Raw genomic sequence first — 19,383 nt, forward strand, 5'->3', positions numbered from 1 at the left:
TTTACGTTAATGCAGAGAAAGGGGATAAAGCTATTTCCGGGAGTATGATTTACCATCTGAAGTTCCATCTAAGGAAGAAAAGTTGTTTATTTAGTTTCGGCTTTGGTGCGGAGAAAAAATGCACGTTCATAAAAAAGAGGGGGGGGGGGCTTTAAAGAAAAAGTAAGCACTTATAAGGGCCTTTATATTTTATTTTCATATATAAGGACTTATAAGAACTTGTAAGGACCGCTACAAACCCTCTTTCACCTATACAATTAGGTGGATCATAACTTAAAAAACAGACTTTACAGGAATTTAACTCATCAAAAGTAAGGACTCAACACCAGGGATTAATGAATTACAAGATCATTTTGTAACCAACAGCTATCCAAAAATTTCAATTTATTAATCATTTATTTACCTATCAAATAAAAATATCTGTATGCAATTTAATATGTGTTTCCATACATGTAATTTTTACAGCCATGAAAGGGAAATGTAGAAGTCAAACACTAATTTTTAACCAATGAAAATATAATTTATTTTCAGCGCACAGTTAAAAAACATGAATGAACATAAAAAAATGAACTACAAGAATTTTAATTTAGACACTTAAGCATAATAGTTCAAATTAGCTTTCTTTTTAGCTTGAACTTCCAGAATAGCATCCATAAAATCTTCATGTGTTACAACAGTAGCTCCCCTCCTCAGTGCAATCATTCCCTAGGAAATCAAAGAACAATTAACATATAATTGTGTTCTTCAACAAATTAGATGCATTACACATGCCTTCCTACAATAAATTTTTATGACCAAAAAGAATGTATCCTGTTTATGAATGACATTATGTGATACAATAAATAGTTATTTGCTCAGCATGATAAAAGAAACATTATGATTTCCACTAAAAAATTCATTAACATAAATTATATTTTTCTTCTGTGACTCTTGCTATGCAGTTCTGCACATTAGGAAATGCATCAAATGCATTTATCACTATCAATAACTAATATAACTGTTGTCATGATAGAAAATGATGACATCAATTGAGTATTCTGAAGGTAAACAAACTTATTAATACACATTTTTTGAAAAATATGTTAAAATAGAATATATACAGTAGTATCTCCATATCCATAGGTAATATCAGTGTACAGTGCATAACGTAACTGTTCTTTTTAAGCATACTGCCATAGCCCTAATTCAAAGTGTGATCGATGGATTATTACAGGAATGAAAGAAAATTATTGTTGTGAGATGATTATTGTAGTCTTTTATAATATGGATATAAGTGCAAATGAATTAGCGAAGAAAAGTAATGTTCTTGATTCACTGCATTTACTGAACATGCATTAGAAAAGGAAATAAAGAACTGCTTTAATCATGCCAACCTTTTAATGAATTATGAAATAAAGGAATCTAAAGAAGAAAAAGCAAAATCAATCTCCTACTAATATGAATTGTGAGGAATTTAACACATGTAAGGATAGAATTCAAGTTGCAACATTGACCATAGAAGAAAATATTGAAACACATCATGAGATAAACTTTTTGAAGATGAAATTGATGAATTTCCTATAAATACTAAGAAGTGGGATGCCCTATAAGTATTCAGATTAGAGGTATTGTCTACAGCATCAGTCAAATAATTTCCAGAAACATTATCAGCAGGTAATAAATTAAACTTTGAGTAAAAGATTTATAAACTTATTATAATAAAAAACTTACTATTTATATTTATGCATAAAAGGCACTATGACCAGTTCATAAATGAACCTTTGCATTTTCTAAATTAAAATGTTGTGAAAGTATTTATTTATATGTTTCTAGTTATATTTAGACCAAATTAGTCATACTGTACTACTATTTTTAAGATTTTTTTAATCGTTTGATACTATCACTTAGTTAATGTAAGGAAAATAGCCATGGATAAATGTGACCACATTAAATGGTGCTCACTGTACAATACGTGTTACACCACTTGGATATTCACATGATTTTCAGAGTGTAGAGACAATATTACAGTTTGCTTAATAAATTATGTTAAGGCATGCAAAAGCTTTCTTTCTAAGAGGAAGCCAGTGCTTTTGTATAGCACATTTTAAGGGAAGCTGGCTCGTATTCTCATTCACTCACAGCTGAGCGATTTGTATGAATTTCAGAAATGTATTATAAGTTATATTTTCAAACTTGCAAACAAGGCTGCAGAGTACAGATAAAATAAGCATGTGTTATAAGTTTTGTTGGTGCCTTTATGTCAGTTGCATTCAAGCTGAACTCCATATAAATTAAAATTTTAGTTACGTTACAAAAAAATTATACACCAAACAGTAACTATGGCAAACTTAATATAAACATATTACAAAAGGTTATAAAAATTAATGCAGCATAAACATACAGAAAACAAATTTCATTACTATGAATAAAAAAAGTAATAGTATGAATTTGAATCGAGAGATCTGAAACAAAGAAATTCAAGGCAATGTACACTATAAATTAATAACTATTAAAAGTGCAATAATTTAGTTCCTGGAATGTTTATACCCTAAATGTAACAAAATTACATAAATATACAGGTTTGAACATGTCTGAAGTAATATGTGGAAAAATTTCAAGTAACTGAAATCTGTGCTAGTTTAGTCATTAGACATAACATAGATATCTATATGCGCCATTTTGCATAAAAATAGATGACTGAAACCAAAAGTACTATATTAACATTAAATTTCGTCTGAAAATTGGGGAATGGGAAGATGTTGAAACATCAGACTTACTGAATACTGCATATGGTGAATATGCTATTGAAAAAAAACTAAGCACATTAGAGCATAAGAGATTAAAAGGTGGTAAGAAGATGTAAGACAAACAGCGAATATAAATTATGGACATTAAATATTAACAGACACTGAAATATTATATGACCTGACAAATAGTTATGCCTAGTATTGACAGCTAAAGAATTACAAGTTAATTAAGAAACAGTTAGGCTAATTTTAACTGAAGAAATGATTTGGAAATACAAAAAATTTCCAAAAGTTTGTGTCTCTAAAATACTCTTTGTGAGACAATTTTTGGTTAAGAAAAAAGAAAAGAGAGGGAGAGACACACAGAGAGAAAACATGCTATTATCAGATTAGCAAATCCTACATTTTCAACCGATTTAGCTCTGTAATTTCTCGCTATTTCTAAATTTGAAAGGTTTGTTGAAGGGGTAAAGATTTTCTCACAGAACCATCTATCAAGACTGTGAGACAAGTACTGGCAAAGTTAATCACTAATATATAATATTTTCATTCAGTTAAATTAATTATTAAATCTACAAATCTTTATTATGATTTTCCACGTAAAAGAAGGAAAACCCTATAACTGTATAACACTTTTTTTTATTTTACTAATACAATTATTTATAAGCATTTGTGCACTACTTCAAGTACTCATATCAACCTTTTCCACAATTTGTTTATTTTTATACTAAAATTTATAATCTTATTTGTTACTAAACATATATATTTTTTACTCTGAATGTTTTTGGCTGAAATTACTTTCATATATAAATATTATGCAAATTAACCAATAATATCATTATAAACGTTCACCGTTAAAGTGCCAATTTCTGTTTCTTTATGTTACAAATTTTAAAAGCCTGGAATATTATACATTTGCCTGCACACAGCTATTCTTGCTTTGAAATGAATTTCTTTCTTTCATTTAGTTCGTTATTGAATACATTAGCACTAAAAATAACAGGGGTGAGGAAAAGTCTTGTCACCTTTTTCATTCTTTCCCATTTTTTTTTATGCACGTATGGAGGGGGGTAGATTAATTACTAGCATAAATCTCTGTTAATTTATGCAGAATAGTAATGATGTTTCAAAATTAAACACTTTAAATCACTGATAGCAATATATTCATGTTCTTCCAAAACATATCTGAAATGCTAAACATGATCCAAATATGTTTGATATATTCACAAATGATTATAATTGATATTATTACAAAAATATGCATCCAAATATGTGGAAGCATCATTATCCTGAAAACTTGTGTTGTCTCCTCTAACTTTTTTTCACTTGTTTTACTAACAGTTTAACATTTAAGTTTCTGTAATGTACACTAAAGTCTTGTAATTTTACTAAATTACATTTTCTAATGAATTCTACTAAGTATAGAAGGGTACAAAAAATAAATCATTGACAAGATTTAAAAGTTCTACAAAATTCTACTAAAGTTTCTAAGTTGGACTTAGAAATCCAACTTATATTGGATTACTAAAGTTAATTCTAAGTTGGAAAAAGAAGTTAAGCTGTTGAATTACAAAAGGAAATGCACATTTCAGAACCAACATCTATAACTTAGAGTAATAATGAAAGACTTAAGAGGCTCGACTTATGATAAAAACAACTGTTTAAATTTGATTGGAGCAAATATAATGCAGACTTTTAAGAACTTCACATTCACTGCGGCAAAAAAAAAAAAAAAAAAAAAAAAAAAAAAAAAAAAAAAAAAAATTCAAAAGCATTTATTTAAACTAACCATAACTAACTTCCACAACAGCAATTTTAGATTTTCTGGTCTTCATATAAACCTATATTATTGTTTTGAGATGAAATTATCAGATATCTATTATACTAACTGTCTGATAATTTCATGTGCTGACAAGGCATTTCTAATTGTCTTTTGTGTACTTTTTATTACAATTTGTTGACATTTAGCCTCAATCATGGTTCAAATAAATGAATATGAAAAGTGCTTTTCCTGAATACAAATTTACTGCCCAAAACAAATAAGGTTCATTGCCACAATAGATTAAATATAATTTTTAAAAAAACTTAACAGCAGAATGTTTTTTCTGAAGATTGTAAGATTTGTACCATCTGCTAATTTACAGTTTATGAGGTAAATAATAATAAGAAAAAGAAGAAAGAAAGACGAAGCAGAAAGAAAAACTATTCAAGCACTTTTCAGATTATGATTTAAACAGCTGAGCATGTGAACCACTATTCAGGTTCTCCTATTTCAGCTATCATGCAATATGAATATGGTAACAACCTTCAGCTCCACGACATGCAAATCCACTCAGTTGCAATTTGTTTTTCATAAGCAGCATTGATGATTTTTCTGAAGACAAGATAGTATAAAATAAAAATATACTAATGATTGTAATAAAAATGTTGTTTGTAAATATTTAAAAAAAATTTTTTTTTAATTTTATTTGGTTTTCCTTTAAATTTGTGGTGAATTTGTATCAGATCAATGTACTGATTTATAGAACAAAGGTGTGGTGAGGTAGTTAATTAAGTATATTCTAACATATCAGTAATCCCCCCCCAAAAAATTTATCTGACCCCTTACAAGTCTGTAAGTGTTCAATTAGTGTGCTCAACTTATATTGGATACTGGAAATAAATTCTGCTTCTCCAAAGATGGAAATGTTTATTATACAAAAGATAAGATTTGAATATAAATTTTAGAAAAATGGAGAAACAGAAAACACTTATTAAGTGAATTTTTCATGCATTTTAACATCAGAGTTAACCACTGCAGAACAGAAACTATAACTTGATATTTGCTTAAATCTGTTAAGATTAACTGGAGAAGGTAGCTCGATATTTCATTTAATGCAAAAATTGAGTAGTTAAAATATTCAAAAAAAAAAAAAAAATGATATACTGAAGTAGCATGAAATTCACAAAGCAACTTTCATACATAAGGAACTATTTATCAACAAACTTACAGCTTCTACACAAACAGCTTTGCATTGCGCACCATTGAAGTCATCTGTGCACCTAGCCAATTCTTCAAAGTTTACATCAGGACTAGATTATAAAAAAATAAAATATTAAAAATTTTATAACATTAAAAAACACAAATGTTATTAAAAATCTGTGAAATGAAAAACAAAAACTAACACTAAAACAAAGTCGTAGAGTTACAAAGAGAGGCAAAAATTAAAAAAATTATATACATTACAATCATTAGTATTATAACAGCTTGCTAAGTTACTAAAACATTTTGCTAAACCGGAAAAGCCTAAAATCATTACAGTCTTAATAAGTTTAAAATTACAGAAAGAAAAAAATTATGATAAAGAATTAGAATTTTATGTGCTGATTTAATGTCATACATTAGATATTCAAAACAGAAATACACTAATATCTGCATCCTTAAAAAAGAACACATTACCTTTTAGGAAAATAAACCTAATTTATTAGAAAGCAAAACGAATTCAGAATTATTTAAAAAAGAATATATATTTTTCAAAAAAAAAAAAAAAATGTTTTTTTAACAGGCTGCTAGCTTGGTTCGTTGGCAAAAAAGCTATGAAAATCTGACACAATCATAACTCTTTACTTTAGACATCAAATTCTGGAAATTAGTTTTATTTAACTACCTAGCATCATTTTTTTTTTTTTTTTTTTTTTTTTTCAAAACTAAGTTGAAAACAATGTGCAATTATCCTATCTACATATGTCAAATTTAAGTACCAAAAATTAGATCAATACTTGTATTTAACCGCTTGCCTGATTATCCCAAGTTATCTCAGGTTCGTTTATATTGCAGTTAATTATTATACCGAGAAAACTCGGGCAAAGTAGAATTTGTTAGTACGATTTGTTTTATCATGGTTTTACTCGAGGGTTTGTACGCTTTTCTGCACACGGAAATTAAGTACTTTTAAGAACTTTTAAGGACCATTAATGAAAAAATTAAGGACCTATGAGCAAATGAGAACTGAACAAATTCAATTAAAAATACTATCCGTGCCTGAACTTCATTTTTGTAATACCATCCTAAACATAAAAGTAGGATGCATTACTATTAAACATAACTTAATTAACATAATTATTAAGAAGTTATAGAATAAAATAAAACTTATGAAATTTATCAAGTAGCATTAAATATTTTACACTTATAATAGTTGGACATATTAGAAAGAAGATAAGTGACATTTTATTTACGTTTTACTAACAGTTAGACTTATTAAGATTGTTGTTTTACTTCTAAATTAATAGTTAGCTTTATGTTGATTTTTTTATGTCTCATTTTGGACAGGAACTAATGCAGCAAGTATGTGGAGAACAGAAACACACTCTGTCTTACACTACATACACCTCAGTTTAAAAACTATCTAAGTGAATTGCATTCTGGTGAGAAAACAGAAATGGGAAATTATAGTAAAGGCTGAAATTATAAACAACTGGGTAATTTACATAATAATAACTGTACATACTAATAGCAGTCCATATCTTTGAAGAATCTTTCTTCAGCACGTTTCCTTTTCATTTTAGAATTTAAATTAAAGATTTCTGTTATTTTAAAAACACTAAATTTAGAAAGCATAGAAAAAGCTGCTAATTTTATATCTTTAGTAATATGAACATTCAGAAGCAATATGAAATATATATGGTAAGGGCTGGTTACAGAGACGGTGTGGCAGAATTTTTAGAATTTAGTGACACACCAAGCAACAAAATCTAGAAATGGCAAAACTTTTAGAATTCAGAGCAGGCATTGGAAGCAGAATTTAGGATCCGCAGAGATTGCATCAGGTGGGAAAATGCCTAGTGCCAGCCCTGAGTATGATGCATTCAGACATATAATATGAATCATTTAAATTTTCAGTTTTCAATTTCTATACTAAAAAAAAAAAATTCTTTCTATAATGCCTGTCCTTCTGATAAGAATAAAAGCATTTTTTATATTTTCCATGTCTGTGTCTAGTGAAAATTAGAGAAAATAAAGGGAAGATAAACGTGTTAAGAAAAAGATTCTAGTATCAGAAGTAAAACATTCAAATATTATGTTTTCTTTATTCTTCCAGACCTTCTCCAAAAAGTAAGAAATACATTGTAAACTTTCTGCAAAATACATTCGTTACGTGTTAATAGCATGGATACATGTTTCTGTAATTTTCTAGAATCTTGGGTCTATAAATTTTGCCTTCAAATCCTTCTAAACTTTCTAAGCTGCAATGTCTAAAATCCTAAAGAAAAATTCTGTAACAGTAAAAAGCCAGAAATATTTTGAGAAAAAATATCAGTGGGAAAAATGTAAAATTAATTTTATAGAGAAAACTGAATATTCTGATAATTTTGAATACTCTGAGACAATTACATTGGAAAAACTCTTACCATGAAAAAATTTAAAAAGACATTTTAAATTATTTACATAGCTATTTTGCTTTTGCTAAAACTGTTTCGTTAATTGTTTCGTATACCTTGCTTATTTTGCAGATTCAAAATATTGTATAATAAGTGGCCAAAATGAAACTTTATAATATGACAGCGAAAATTAAAAACTTTTTATTTTAATGTTATTTTTTAAACATAATTTCAATATTTTACCACTATTTTAATGAAAATTATCCATGTTACAATGGAAAAAAAAAATGTCAAAAAATTCCCAGATCTCAAAATTAAAAATTTTCTACAGAAACTGATCTTAAAATCGCCAAAATGCTGAGAAGTCACCGAATTCAGAGTCGTTTAATAAAAGAATTCACATCGCGAAAAGCCAAAAGTTGTTTAAGAGCTCTTCATTAGAAAAAATGAAATCATTTCAAAATACTTATGCTGCACTTCTTTTACTATAAAACTCGAAAATCCCACAATTTATATTAGAAATAGGAACGAATTATAACCCATTCATTCACCCATTCAAAAGATAACCATATCTGTCAGTTGAATCACCAAAAATATTCCTCCAAAATGCTAATTCACACTCAAAATGGCAGTCATAAAAAAACAGACAGCTATTTCCGATGATTAAAATTAAGGACCTTCTGCTGATTTTGGCCGAAATTAAGGACTTTTATGGACCAAAAATCGATTCCAAAAAACTTAAGGACTTTTAAGGACTCTTAAGGACTGTACGAACCCTATTGGCAGTTTGCCAAGTTTTGTTGGTTGTGCAGTTCTTTCGACGGGACTGGTCATGTGTTTCCCTGTTGTATAGTATGCATTAGTAATGTATAAAGAAGGATACCTGCGTTGTAAAAAAGTAAAATAATGGTGGTGATGCAAGACAGCAAAAGCGATGATTTTTCAGATAGTGATTATGAAGAGCTGGAAAAAAAAATTTAAATCCAACGAGGCAGTATACTCTGGCTCCTATAAAAGAGATTCCAGCACTAAGACAGTAAGAAAAGAGACCAGATACCAGTGTACAGAATGTCAGGTATCACTTTGTGTTCTCTCTTGTTTCAAAAACTATCATACAAAGACTAATATTTAATTTTTTTTCGTTTGCCCGAGATAACTCAGGATAGTAAACTAAAACTAAATGCTTTTTTACACCTTCAAAAAATTTTAAATTCAACTTAAAACCCTACATATTTTGATTTGTTTCGTTGTATTTAGTAATAAAATAAAAAACATGATGGTTTTTTGCAATCTTTTTCAAAAACATTTGTAAGGGAAGTGGTTAACACGTAACAACAAAAATTAGCAAAGCTAGTAACTAAAGAAAAAAATTACAATGAACTCTTGCATCTCAAAATTTCTAGAGATGAAAAAATATTTGAGATAATTCAGATAATATTTGAAGAGGGAACTCCTTTTCAAGTAATGCCTTATATGCTATATTATGGAAGGGATTATAATGAAAACCAGAACTCAAAATGCAAATAAAACTGCAAAGAATGTTGCTTATAATAGAGTTTAAGAAACAACCCCCTTTCATAATATATTTCAGTTTCCCGCTGATATACAATTTGCTTTTACAAAAAAATAAAGCTTAGGAAAAAACATGTAAAGTAATCAACTACCTAATATTTGTGAGTAGAATTAACTAGGTTGCGAGTTAGTAGGGTCTTGTCTAAAAAAAAGTTTAACCTTTACAGAATGACAAAAAAAAAAAGTATTATCACAGATTATCTGCAAAATAAAACCAAGTATAGAAAATGGAAAAAGAGAAAGAAAAATGTATACAGGCAAATAGCAACAATAACAGACAATGGCATAGTATTTGGATTTTGTTTTTATTCTCAACAATATATAATTTAATTGTACGTAATCCTGCATATAAAATTATTGTGAGATTATGCATTAAAAGTAACTTTCTTAATAGCAAGACTAAATCATGTGTAAAGCATTAATCTTCAGTTTCATATTGAATTCACAACTGAAATGCAACAGCAATGTACACAAAAACAAGCAGCATATGCACTGTGAATTAAGGAAGAAACACAGACATCATTTGTTATTGCTGCTTTCATTCAGCAGGCACAGAATGAAACCAAAAAATGAGGGAGCATGGATATGCCAAAGACAGAGAATTTTTATACTGATTTACTGACCACATGATTCTTATTCCCCAGCTTCATATGTTCAAAAATACAAGTAAATTTTTAATAGTGAATTTCTGTCAATAATAATATGGGTTACTTCTACTTCTCATTTTTTTTAAAACACATTCGCTGCCGAAACTGATGTGGTGCATCCGTTTCCATGTGCCAAGACTTTACTTGCATTTTTGTGGTTTTAAATATTTTCTGTTGTTTTATTATTTAATTATAAATACAACAGATTACTTTCAGCAGTAAATAAATTCACATGAGTGTACTCATAACTGGAAAATGAAATAATATTTTTGCTCCCTGTGCCAACTACCAGATAACTTGAAACTAGATAAACAATACTCGCACATTCTGTGCATTCGCACAAGATGCCTGCACATGTGATACGTTAATATTCCTTACTAAACTGTGGGAGCGTCACTGAACAAGAACTTGAGCAGTCCGTTTATAAAATTTCAAATGCAAATAAACCAATAAATAAATGAAACAAAATAAGAAATAGTTTTGCAATCTAAACATTTAGTTTTTGTATCTACTTTTTGAGAAATAAATGATCTATTTCAATATGTTAAGCATATTAACCCCTTCCTGCATGCCAAACACCTAAATACTGCATATATTTGTTACAGTAACACTTGTACTCAGTGATTTATACAAGGCGACAGTAACGAACTACCTTATCGCTGGCAAATAAACTCACTTTGCCAACAACGAGTATTCTCGTAACTGGCAGTGAACATGTTAACTGTCATTATAGATGTTCTCTCTGGCATAACTCCAGTTAATCAGGAGCTGCCAGTAGTTTATACATTGCTGTTTGTGAAAACTGCACCACCACGAAAATCGAGCCAAACTTACATAAAATATAAAAACATGCAAATGATTAGAATTACACAGCACCTGCACATGCGTGGAATGAGAAGCGGCTGCTTGCTCCATGTACATAAAGGAATGCCAAGCTGCATTGAAATCTGTTTATTGTTCTCTATCTGCTGTGAACATTTAATTAGTGCTCAATATGCCTCGCCAACTGTGAAGGGTGCCAACACCTAATGGAGTTCGAAAGAAGCTACATTACCAATAGTGAGAGGGAGGACTTTCATACCTAGCACTCACAGCCCCCACGCAGAGTAATGCCACAACAGTGATGCGTATTTGGAAGACATGGACAGAGGAGAACCAAACAAGACAAAATCCTAACAGTGAGGCATGCAACAGCATGGGACGACAGACACCTCATTCACCAAGCGGTGACGGATCGTACAGTATCCTTCACGTGTTGTCTTTTCTAGCTTCAAGGTTCATCTTAGTCTGCTGCAGCATGAACTGCGTGCAAGGTTTCCTCTACATAGGGTTCCCCTGTCAATGAATCAGATGCCTCTGACTTCAATTAGCACGGCAATACAATGCGTGGCATGCCATGTGGCAACAGTGTTTTTCTTGCTACAGACTGGAGTATACAATGATGGAAAAGTACACATCTGATGTTACAGAAAGGAACATCTGCTTCCACAGTCTATTATCCAACGCCATACTGCATAAACGCCTGGCATCATGGTGTTGGAAGCTATTGGGTATAATTGTCGATCTCGCCTAGTGCATATTGCAGGCAACCTCAACAATGATCGTTACATAAGGGAAGTTGTGGAGCCAGAGGACCTCCCAATTCTTTGACATATTCCGGACACTGTATTTCAGCAGGATAATGCCTGTGCACGTTTCTCAGACTGCATAGACCTTCTTTATGCCACAACAGGTTTCACTTCTTTCATGGCCTACTTACTTATTCCCTGGATATGTCACGCACTCAGCATGTTTGAAATTTCAGTGGTCGGCGACTCACTCACACAGCTGGTGGGGCACATACTAAGACTGAACCTTGGCATTAAGTCAAAGTCATATGTACATTTGACACTAGCCAGTATTAGATTCAGCACCTGTACTATTCAATGCTATGACATGTACAGGCTCTTAATTCTCAGCATGGCAGATACACAAAGTACTGATTTCCAATTTTTTTTTTTTTTTATCTTGTAAATTTGATTGTTTATTTGTACCACAGGTAACATGCAGTCTGACAATTCCTTCATGGTGTTGCATTTTTCACAAACATATGCTCTTCATCCCTTGTAAAAAGACATTCTGACCTACATGATTCCTATATCTACGTATGACTGTAACAGGAAACACATGAGCATAAGTTAATGCTTATTCATTTCAATATGGAAAAAAAAAAAAAAAAAGTATTTAAGCATGCTTTACAGGTAAGAAAAAGACTCCCTTTCTTTAAATTAAAATCGGGTGGTGGGGGGGGTGAATTCATCAAATTTTAAATTAACCACAACAAAATTCACAATTTCTATATATATATATTCTTCGTGTAAATTACCCTGTCAAAATTTAACTTATACAGAAAGCTTTAGTGGGATCAGTAATTTGAAACAAAGACCGAAGACATCAAAAGCTAATTTAAAAGTTTTACATATTGCATGTTTAACAATCACCCAGCAGTAACTCATAAGGCAACATACTTCAGTGATAACTGAAAATTTTCAACACAGAAAGGTTAAATTTTAAATGACACATACTCAACATTCATCTTTCTTGAATGGATTTGCATAATTCTTGCTCTAGCTTCTTCATTCGGATGAGGAAATTCTATCTTTCTATCTAATCTTCCTGATCGAAGAAGAGCAGGATCAAGGATATCAACCCTATTTGTAGCAGCTATAACCTACAGAACAATGAATGTACAAAGAGAAATCATTAAAGGGGGAAGGGAAGAATTTTTGTACTTTCTTATTAAAATGATCTAGTAAGCCTCTACAGAAAATTGAAATTTTCACATTAGAGACCAGGAGATTAAGTTTGCCAGTTTTGGCAACTAAGTGTAACAAGAAAGAATCTCAACAAGAAAGCACTAAAATTTAACAAGAGAGCACAAATTTATAACATTTTACTACTGCACATTGCAAAAGTATTTATGATGGGATAATTTTAATCGTCTGAAAGCAGAAATAATTAAGAAGTGTATGATGGATACAAGAGAAAATGTAATTGAAAATTTTTGCTAACTAAAAACTATTAAAAATCTGCTGGTTTAAGGTAAATTATAGTATAACATTACTTTTAGATTACATGATTATCTGCAATCTCTAAATGCCCTAAAAATAAAAGATTAAATACAATAAAGTTCTAAAAACCTGTATTAAAGAAGAAATTTTAAGGTTAGGTAAGCTTTATTTATTTATTTATTATTATTATTATTATTATTATTATTATTTTAATCTGAAGGAAGAAAACTATTTAAGGGGAAAATATTCTACTATTTTAAGAAGAAATCTAGGTCAGAATTCTTCAGAATAAAATAAATTTTTCATTAAAATGAATCCTTATCTAATGTTTAATTCTTCTTAATTTAAAAATAAATTAGATAAATGCACAAAAAATTGTTAATATCAAAAAAGTAATAAAGATCTATAGAGAAATATAGTTAGTAATCACATAAAAAATTATTAATTTTGATTCTACTTTAAACAAAATCTTAACTAGTTTTTTAATTTTCTTATCTTACAAATATACTGAAAATTATATTTTGTGGTATAGCAGAAAATATGAAATGTTTAAAATTTTTCAAACAAAAATAAATATTACCCTTAAAAATATGAATTAAAAATACCTTTATATCTGTACTGGAACTGAAACCATCTAGCTGATTTAAAAGCTCCAACATAGTCCTTTGCACTTCCCGATCACCAGCCTTTTCACTGTCAAAACGCTTAGTACCTAAACCAAAACAACTTTATGTTTCAATTTATTTTTGAACACATAAAAATTACACGTAAATTATGACTTTTATATTCCCAATATGTAAAAATAACCATTCATAAAGCAGCAATCATCATATGCTGAAAATAATATATACCAGAATTGTAATAAATGTGCATTCAATTATTCATAATTACTTTGACACATTCTAACATACAAAACTTAAATAACATCACTAAATATTGAAATCAATATATCAACACGTGTAACTTTTATACATTTCTTACCTGTTAATAAAATTGTATTAAATATTACAGAAGATAATTTTAATTTACAAATATTAAACACTTAACAAACTAGACAAAAACTTGGCATTTTTTTTACTAGAAATACACTACTTACATAAGCTATAACAAATCCTTCTACATATATTATAGAAGGTTAGGATTTTGCTATTTTGGTACCATCATGTTTTAAATATCACTTATGATAGTTATCTCATGACTAAACACATTAATTCAGTCAAGACAGCAATGTTGTCAATATATGCTGGAACACCACCGTGAAATTCACAGCATACTTACATGAACTCAGTCATTTAGCTCAATAATGATATGAGAAATGTTTACACTAATTTGTCTCTGAAGTAGTCATAAAGGAAATGATCAGCTACTACTAAATTTGGCGCAAGTGTGATGATCGGATAATGCTTCCTTAATATGATGACAAGTATGCGGGAGACAACCTCTGAAATATGGCCACAGAGGTCCTATTTGTTTGGGCCTTACTTCATTTATTTCAAACTATTAATCTTGATGGCATGCCCCTATGGTAACTTAAAGAGTTTTTGAGCATGACCATATACCAACACATATTAAAAATACAGCTACGTAAAAAGAAATTGCATCACATGCTGCAGTTGATGTTTGTTTAGGAAAACAATAATTAAGCTGCATAACACTTAAGTGGACTACTGTAAATAATAACACTACTAATGAATAAAACCAAGCATAACACTTTGATTCTGAAACTATTAACAAAAAGTAAAATGATTAAAAAGTAACGGAAAAGATTCAGTTTCAATAGCATACTTCATAAATGGCACATCTTTATTTAGAAACAATGATTATTCGACCTGCTTCATTTTTGTGCTTCATAAAAGGGCTTTTATCTATTTCTACTGTTTTGTTAGGTACTCCAATTTTATAGAAAGCTCTGTTTAAAACACTATGCATACAAACTTCCCACAGGTAACTGTTCCAATCTATCAATGTTTTTTTGCCATATTCAGCTGACCATTAAAACTCACACTTTTTTTACTCATTAAAACTCGTACTTTTTTTACAGTAGGATCTCATAATTTTGGAAACAATCCGCTGCTTATTGTTCTATAGAAGGCAGATCCTACGTTTTAATGATTTTTCTCAAAATGCAAAGACAAAAATACAACAGTAACAATTAATTTATATCTTTGTTCATAAAAACAAAATGCAGCCTATCGAGAATCAAACACGGTTCCTCACACAAAACTGCAAATATTATGAGTGTTATTAGGTACACCTGGAGCTAAATCGTACTGCTTGGTCACAATTTTATAGTCAATGGGATAATATGTCAATACCAATAAATAAGAAATTTATAGCAGAAGGTTTTCAGAAGTTAAAGTTTTCATGCAGATCTGGTAACGATCCACATTTCACTTCTTAAACTGTTTTCAAATAAATTCTTTTTTAGTGAATAAAGAAGAGAAAATATAATTGAACAAAACACAAGCATTAAATTTTGATTTTAAATGGAATTTCCACAATAAAAATCTGTGAAATGTTGAAAAAAGCCTTTGAAGACTTGTTATTAAAAAACTTTGTTATTAAAAAACGGGAGAGACCTTTTTGAATGATATAAGATATTTACAGAAGGTGGGAAATATATCGAAGATGAACAGTCCAATAGACCAGCTACTCCACCTAATGAGAAACACATTGAAGAAATCAGAGAACTAGTCAGAGAACTAGTGCTAAGCAATATCAGCTTAACAGTTAGGGATATTACTGAACAAGTTACTATATAAAAACTTGATTCTATCAAGCAATTTTGAAGATCATTTGAACTTGCAAAGCATGTCACTTCTCAAGTTATTCGAAAAATGGTGACTGGCACTCAAAAGGTGAAGCAAAACCAAGAAGACCATATTTGATAAAAATCAAGTGAATGTTGATGGGCATTGTCAATGTGGCTTCAAATCTATGCCACAGTTTACCATCGTACTGGATAGCAGGTATTGTTGTGCAGCTTATCTGCTATCACTGACCATATTTTAGTCGGAAGAATGTGTTAGCCAAGGCAGAAGATAAACACCCTAATGTGTTGACAAAACATAAGACAGCATAAAAAACAAAGGATTTCACACTGTTCTGCTGAAATGTGAGCCTCAATGATACAACATAATCATATGCATTAAAACCTCAGAAATATAATGGTGTCTGGTTAAAGATATGCAGACCAGAGGTGCGTGGGATGGCACTCTGTAATATCAATCGAGGTGTTGAGCCTGTATGATGATGAAGAATGCCAGCTCCTAGCATGCATTTCCCTTAGTGCCTCCACATACAGATCCAGGACTTGTCAGAAAAAGACACTGTGCTACTGCTATGTCCATACATTGTAGACGTCCCCACAGTAGGTCCTAATCCCTCAGCAACAGTGTCAAGGAAAATGAAAGCAATGGTGCCTGGCTGACAAACCAAGGTCTTGCAGACATTGTTGCACCATACTGCACGAATACTTTATGCTGTGTGCACATAAATGTCACTGTATGATCCTCAACAGCAATGTTAACAAGATATCCTTTGTCTTAGACATTGATGAGAGAGCACTGAGATCCCATTCTTCACTCTATGTGATCTTCCTAGATCTATCAAGTACAAATTTTTATAACAGCCACTGGATCTTAAACAACAGAAGCAACAATTAAATGGTACAATAATATGCAATCCTGATAAGATATAATTCTTCCATGATTTATCAAAAGAATCCTTCTGCTAAAAGTTCCAACTTGGATAAAACATAACATGACATCCAACAAAAACAAAAAAAGATAGACAGCATTTCTGCATGGTAGTTCAGAATTTTGATGTGCCGTTTTATACTGCTTAAAAATATCATCATTTTTGCCTGCAAACTGTGTATGCTATGAATTGCAAATTGTACACATATCTCAACATGTTTTATCTTTCATACATATTTCAGGTTTCTGATGCACTTCTTTCATTATGCAGCAATTTTGTTGGCTAACAATGTATAATAAATGAGAAAGTGAACAAGAAAGCCATCAACGAAACTTACCTATTGCATCTAATTCATCTATAAATATGATTGCAGGTGCCTTCTCTTTAGCCAAAGCAAATGCATCTCGAACAAGTTTTGCACCGTCACCAATGAACATTTGCACTAGCTGAGGCCCTGCTAACTTTAAAAATGTTGATTTTGTTTGTGCTGCACAAGCTCTGGCCATTAAAGTTTTTCCTGTTCCAGGTGGACCATACAGTAAAACACCTAAAAATAAAAGAAAATGAAATTTCTCTCTAGATGATATGTATTCAGATACATATTATAAAAACTACGAAGTAAATGGAAATATATGAAAGTACTGTCGTTTAACAGGTATATTATAGAACAAACAATATTTGCTAATTAGTTGCACATCTGCCCCAATTTAATCACAGATGTTTAAACTTAACTGAAAGATTTCTCCTTAATTAATTCATGCTTAATTTTGCAATAATTATTTTAATTTCATATAAAACAGTTACCTCTTTCAAGCATTAAAATTCAAAATAATTCAAAGTTTATGAGCTAAATAAATAAGCAAAAGATTTTTTAATGTGTTCTTATTCAAAAGTTTAAACGCAAAAGATTCAAGAAATGCCCAGGAAGGGTGAAATCATTAGGAAATTTTTAAAAGAAATATCTCTTACATGCATTACATATGGAGATCAATGTTAATATGACAATCTTTGGTGGTTAAGAAAAGTTATGATTTTTTTGGGGGGGAGGGGATTGCTACACTTAACTGGTGACCCTTGAGCTGCATGTGGATTGTAAGACCTTTCTGGGAGGGGGCCTGCAGATATGTGAACAAAATTTATTATGATTGACCAGATTTGCATATATTCTCATTTTTCTAATCATTTTAAGACTATCTTCATAGGAAGATTGTTTGGAATTAATATGACAAGAATCTCGAAATAAGAGGTATTTGTTAAGCTTAAAATATAATGCTAAACACAACTTAAATTGGACCTAAGATATAGATGTAAGCATAAGATCATAGAAATTACCATATATCGAAATGGAAATGCAAATTTCAACTCAGAATGCAATGGCAAATAACAACTGAGTCAAAATATATAAAATATCTTTAAGGTATATCACAAAAACATTGATTTCATACACACATGCAAAAAAGGAGGGGGTAATTCAAATTATGTTATTTTATGAAATCATATGTTAACAAAATAGAAATGTACCTTTTGGAGGCTGAATACCAAGATTTTCAAATTTCTCTTTGTGAGTCATGGGAAGAACAACAGCTTCAATCAACTGCAAAGATACCATAAATTGATACTGAAACACATCTGAACTGATAAATATTAGAATGACAAAGTCAAGTTTAGGTACAAACTGAATTTAAAGAATGAAACAAACAATTAAAGCTTTTAAGTCAAATGTGAGGAAGAGAGAAAATATATATTACTTTAACTAATTTTTTATTATAATGTCATTAACAATTTAATGCTTAGGTAATGAAAGGTTAACATTTAAAACATAGAAAATAATTTTTTTGATTTAAAAATACTCAATAATATTAAAAAATTAAAAGTTAAATAATCAATTGGAAACAATTCAATTAAAAATATTTCTATAAAAAAAAGCATGTCATCAATTTTATGTAATAATATTTTAACTATACGTCTCTGACAGAGATTCATCTCTTTTGGGAGAAAAATTGCTTGCTTCTCACAAGAAGGTATACAATGTTTAACAAAGGGTCTGAATCTGTTTTTTAACTCGAACTCCTTAAATCATCTTGAATTTAAGGGATGTTGATTTTAGATTTTCCTTAATATCTATCAGATATTTTTTACTAATTCTACTCACTTATTTAATCATTATGATGTTTATATACATGGTTCTAAATTATAGGCACTCTAAAAACCATGGTCCTCCATTGTTAAATTTAGTTCACCTTCTTTTCATATATGAAATATAAATACTACTGAGCTTAATTAGTCACCTATCTGCTATACCTAATTTTTTAATGACGTATTTATTTAATC

The 19,383-nt window shown here is 30.1% G+C and overlaps 1 protein-coding gene across 1 annotated transcript in view; it reads right to left on the reverse strand.

The window, feature by feature from the left end:
• Positions 1–498: 498 nt before the first annotated feature.
• The window catches only part of Rpt5 (26S proteasome regulatory subunit Rpt5), a 40,186-nt gene continuing 21,301 nt past the window's right edge, over positions 499–19,383 (reverse strand). The window contains exons 8-13 of the mRNA XM_035378166.2: positions 18,574–18,646; positions 17,390–17,599; positions 13,959–14,065; positions 12,868–13,013; positions 5,717–5,798; positions 499–705 (exon numbers count right to left, since the gene is read on the reverse strand). Of these exons, the coding sequence (XP_035234057.1) occupies positions 595–705; positions 5,717–5,798; positions 12,868–13,013; positions 13,959–14,065; positions 17,390–17,599; positions 18,574–18,646 (729 nt within the window). The 3' untranslated portion in view covers positions 499–594. The remainder of the gene's footprint in view (positions 706–5,716; positions 5,799–12,867; positions 13,014–13,958; positions 14,066–17,389; positions 17,600–18,573; positions 18,647–19,383) is intronic.

The sequence above is a fragment of the Stegodyphus dumicola genome, chromosome 6 (genome assembly GCF_044657685.1).
Source record: "Stegodyphus dumicola isolate Sdum_Otavi_A_Nest chromosome 6, ASM4465768v1".
NCBI lineage: Eukaryota > Metazoa > Arthropoda > Arachnida > Araneae > Eresidae > Stegodyphus > Stegodyphus dumicola.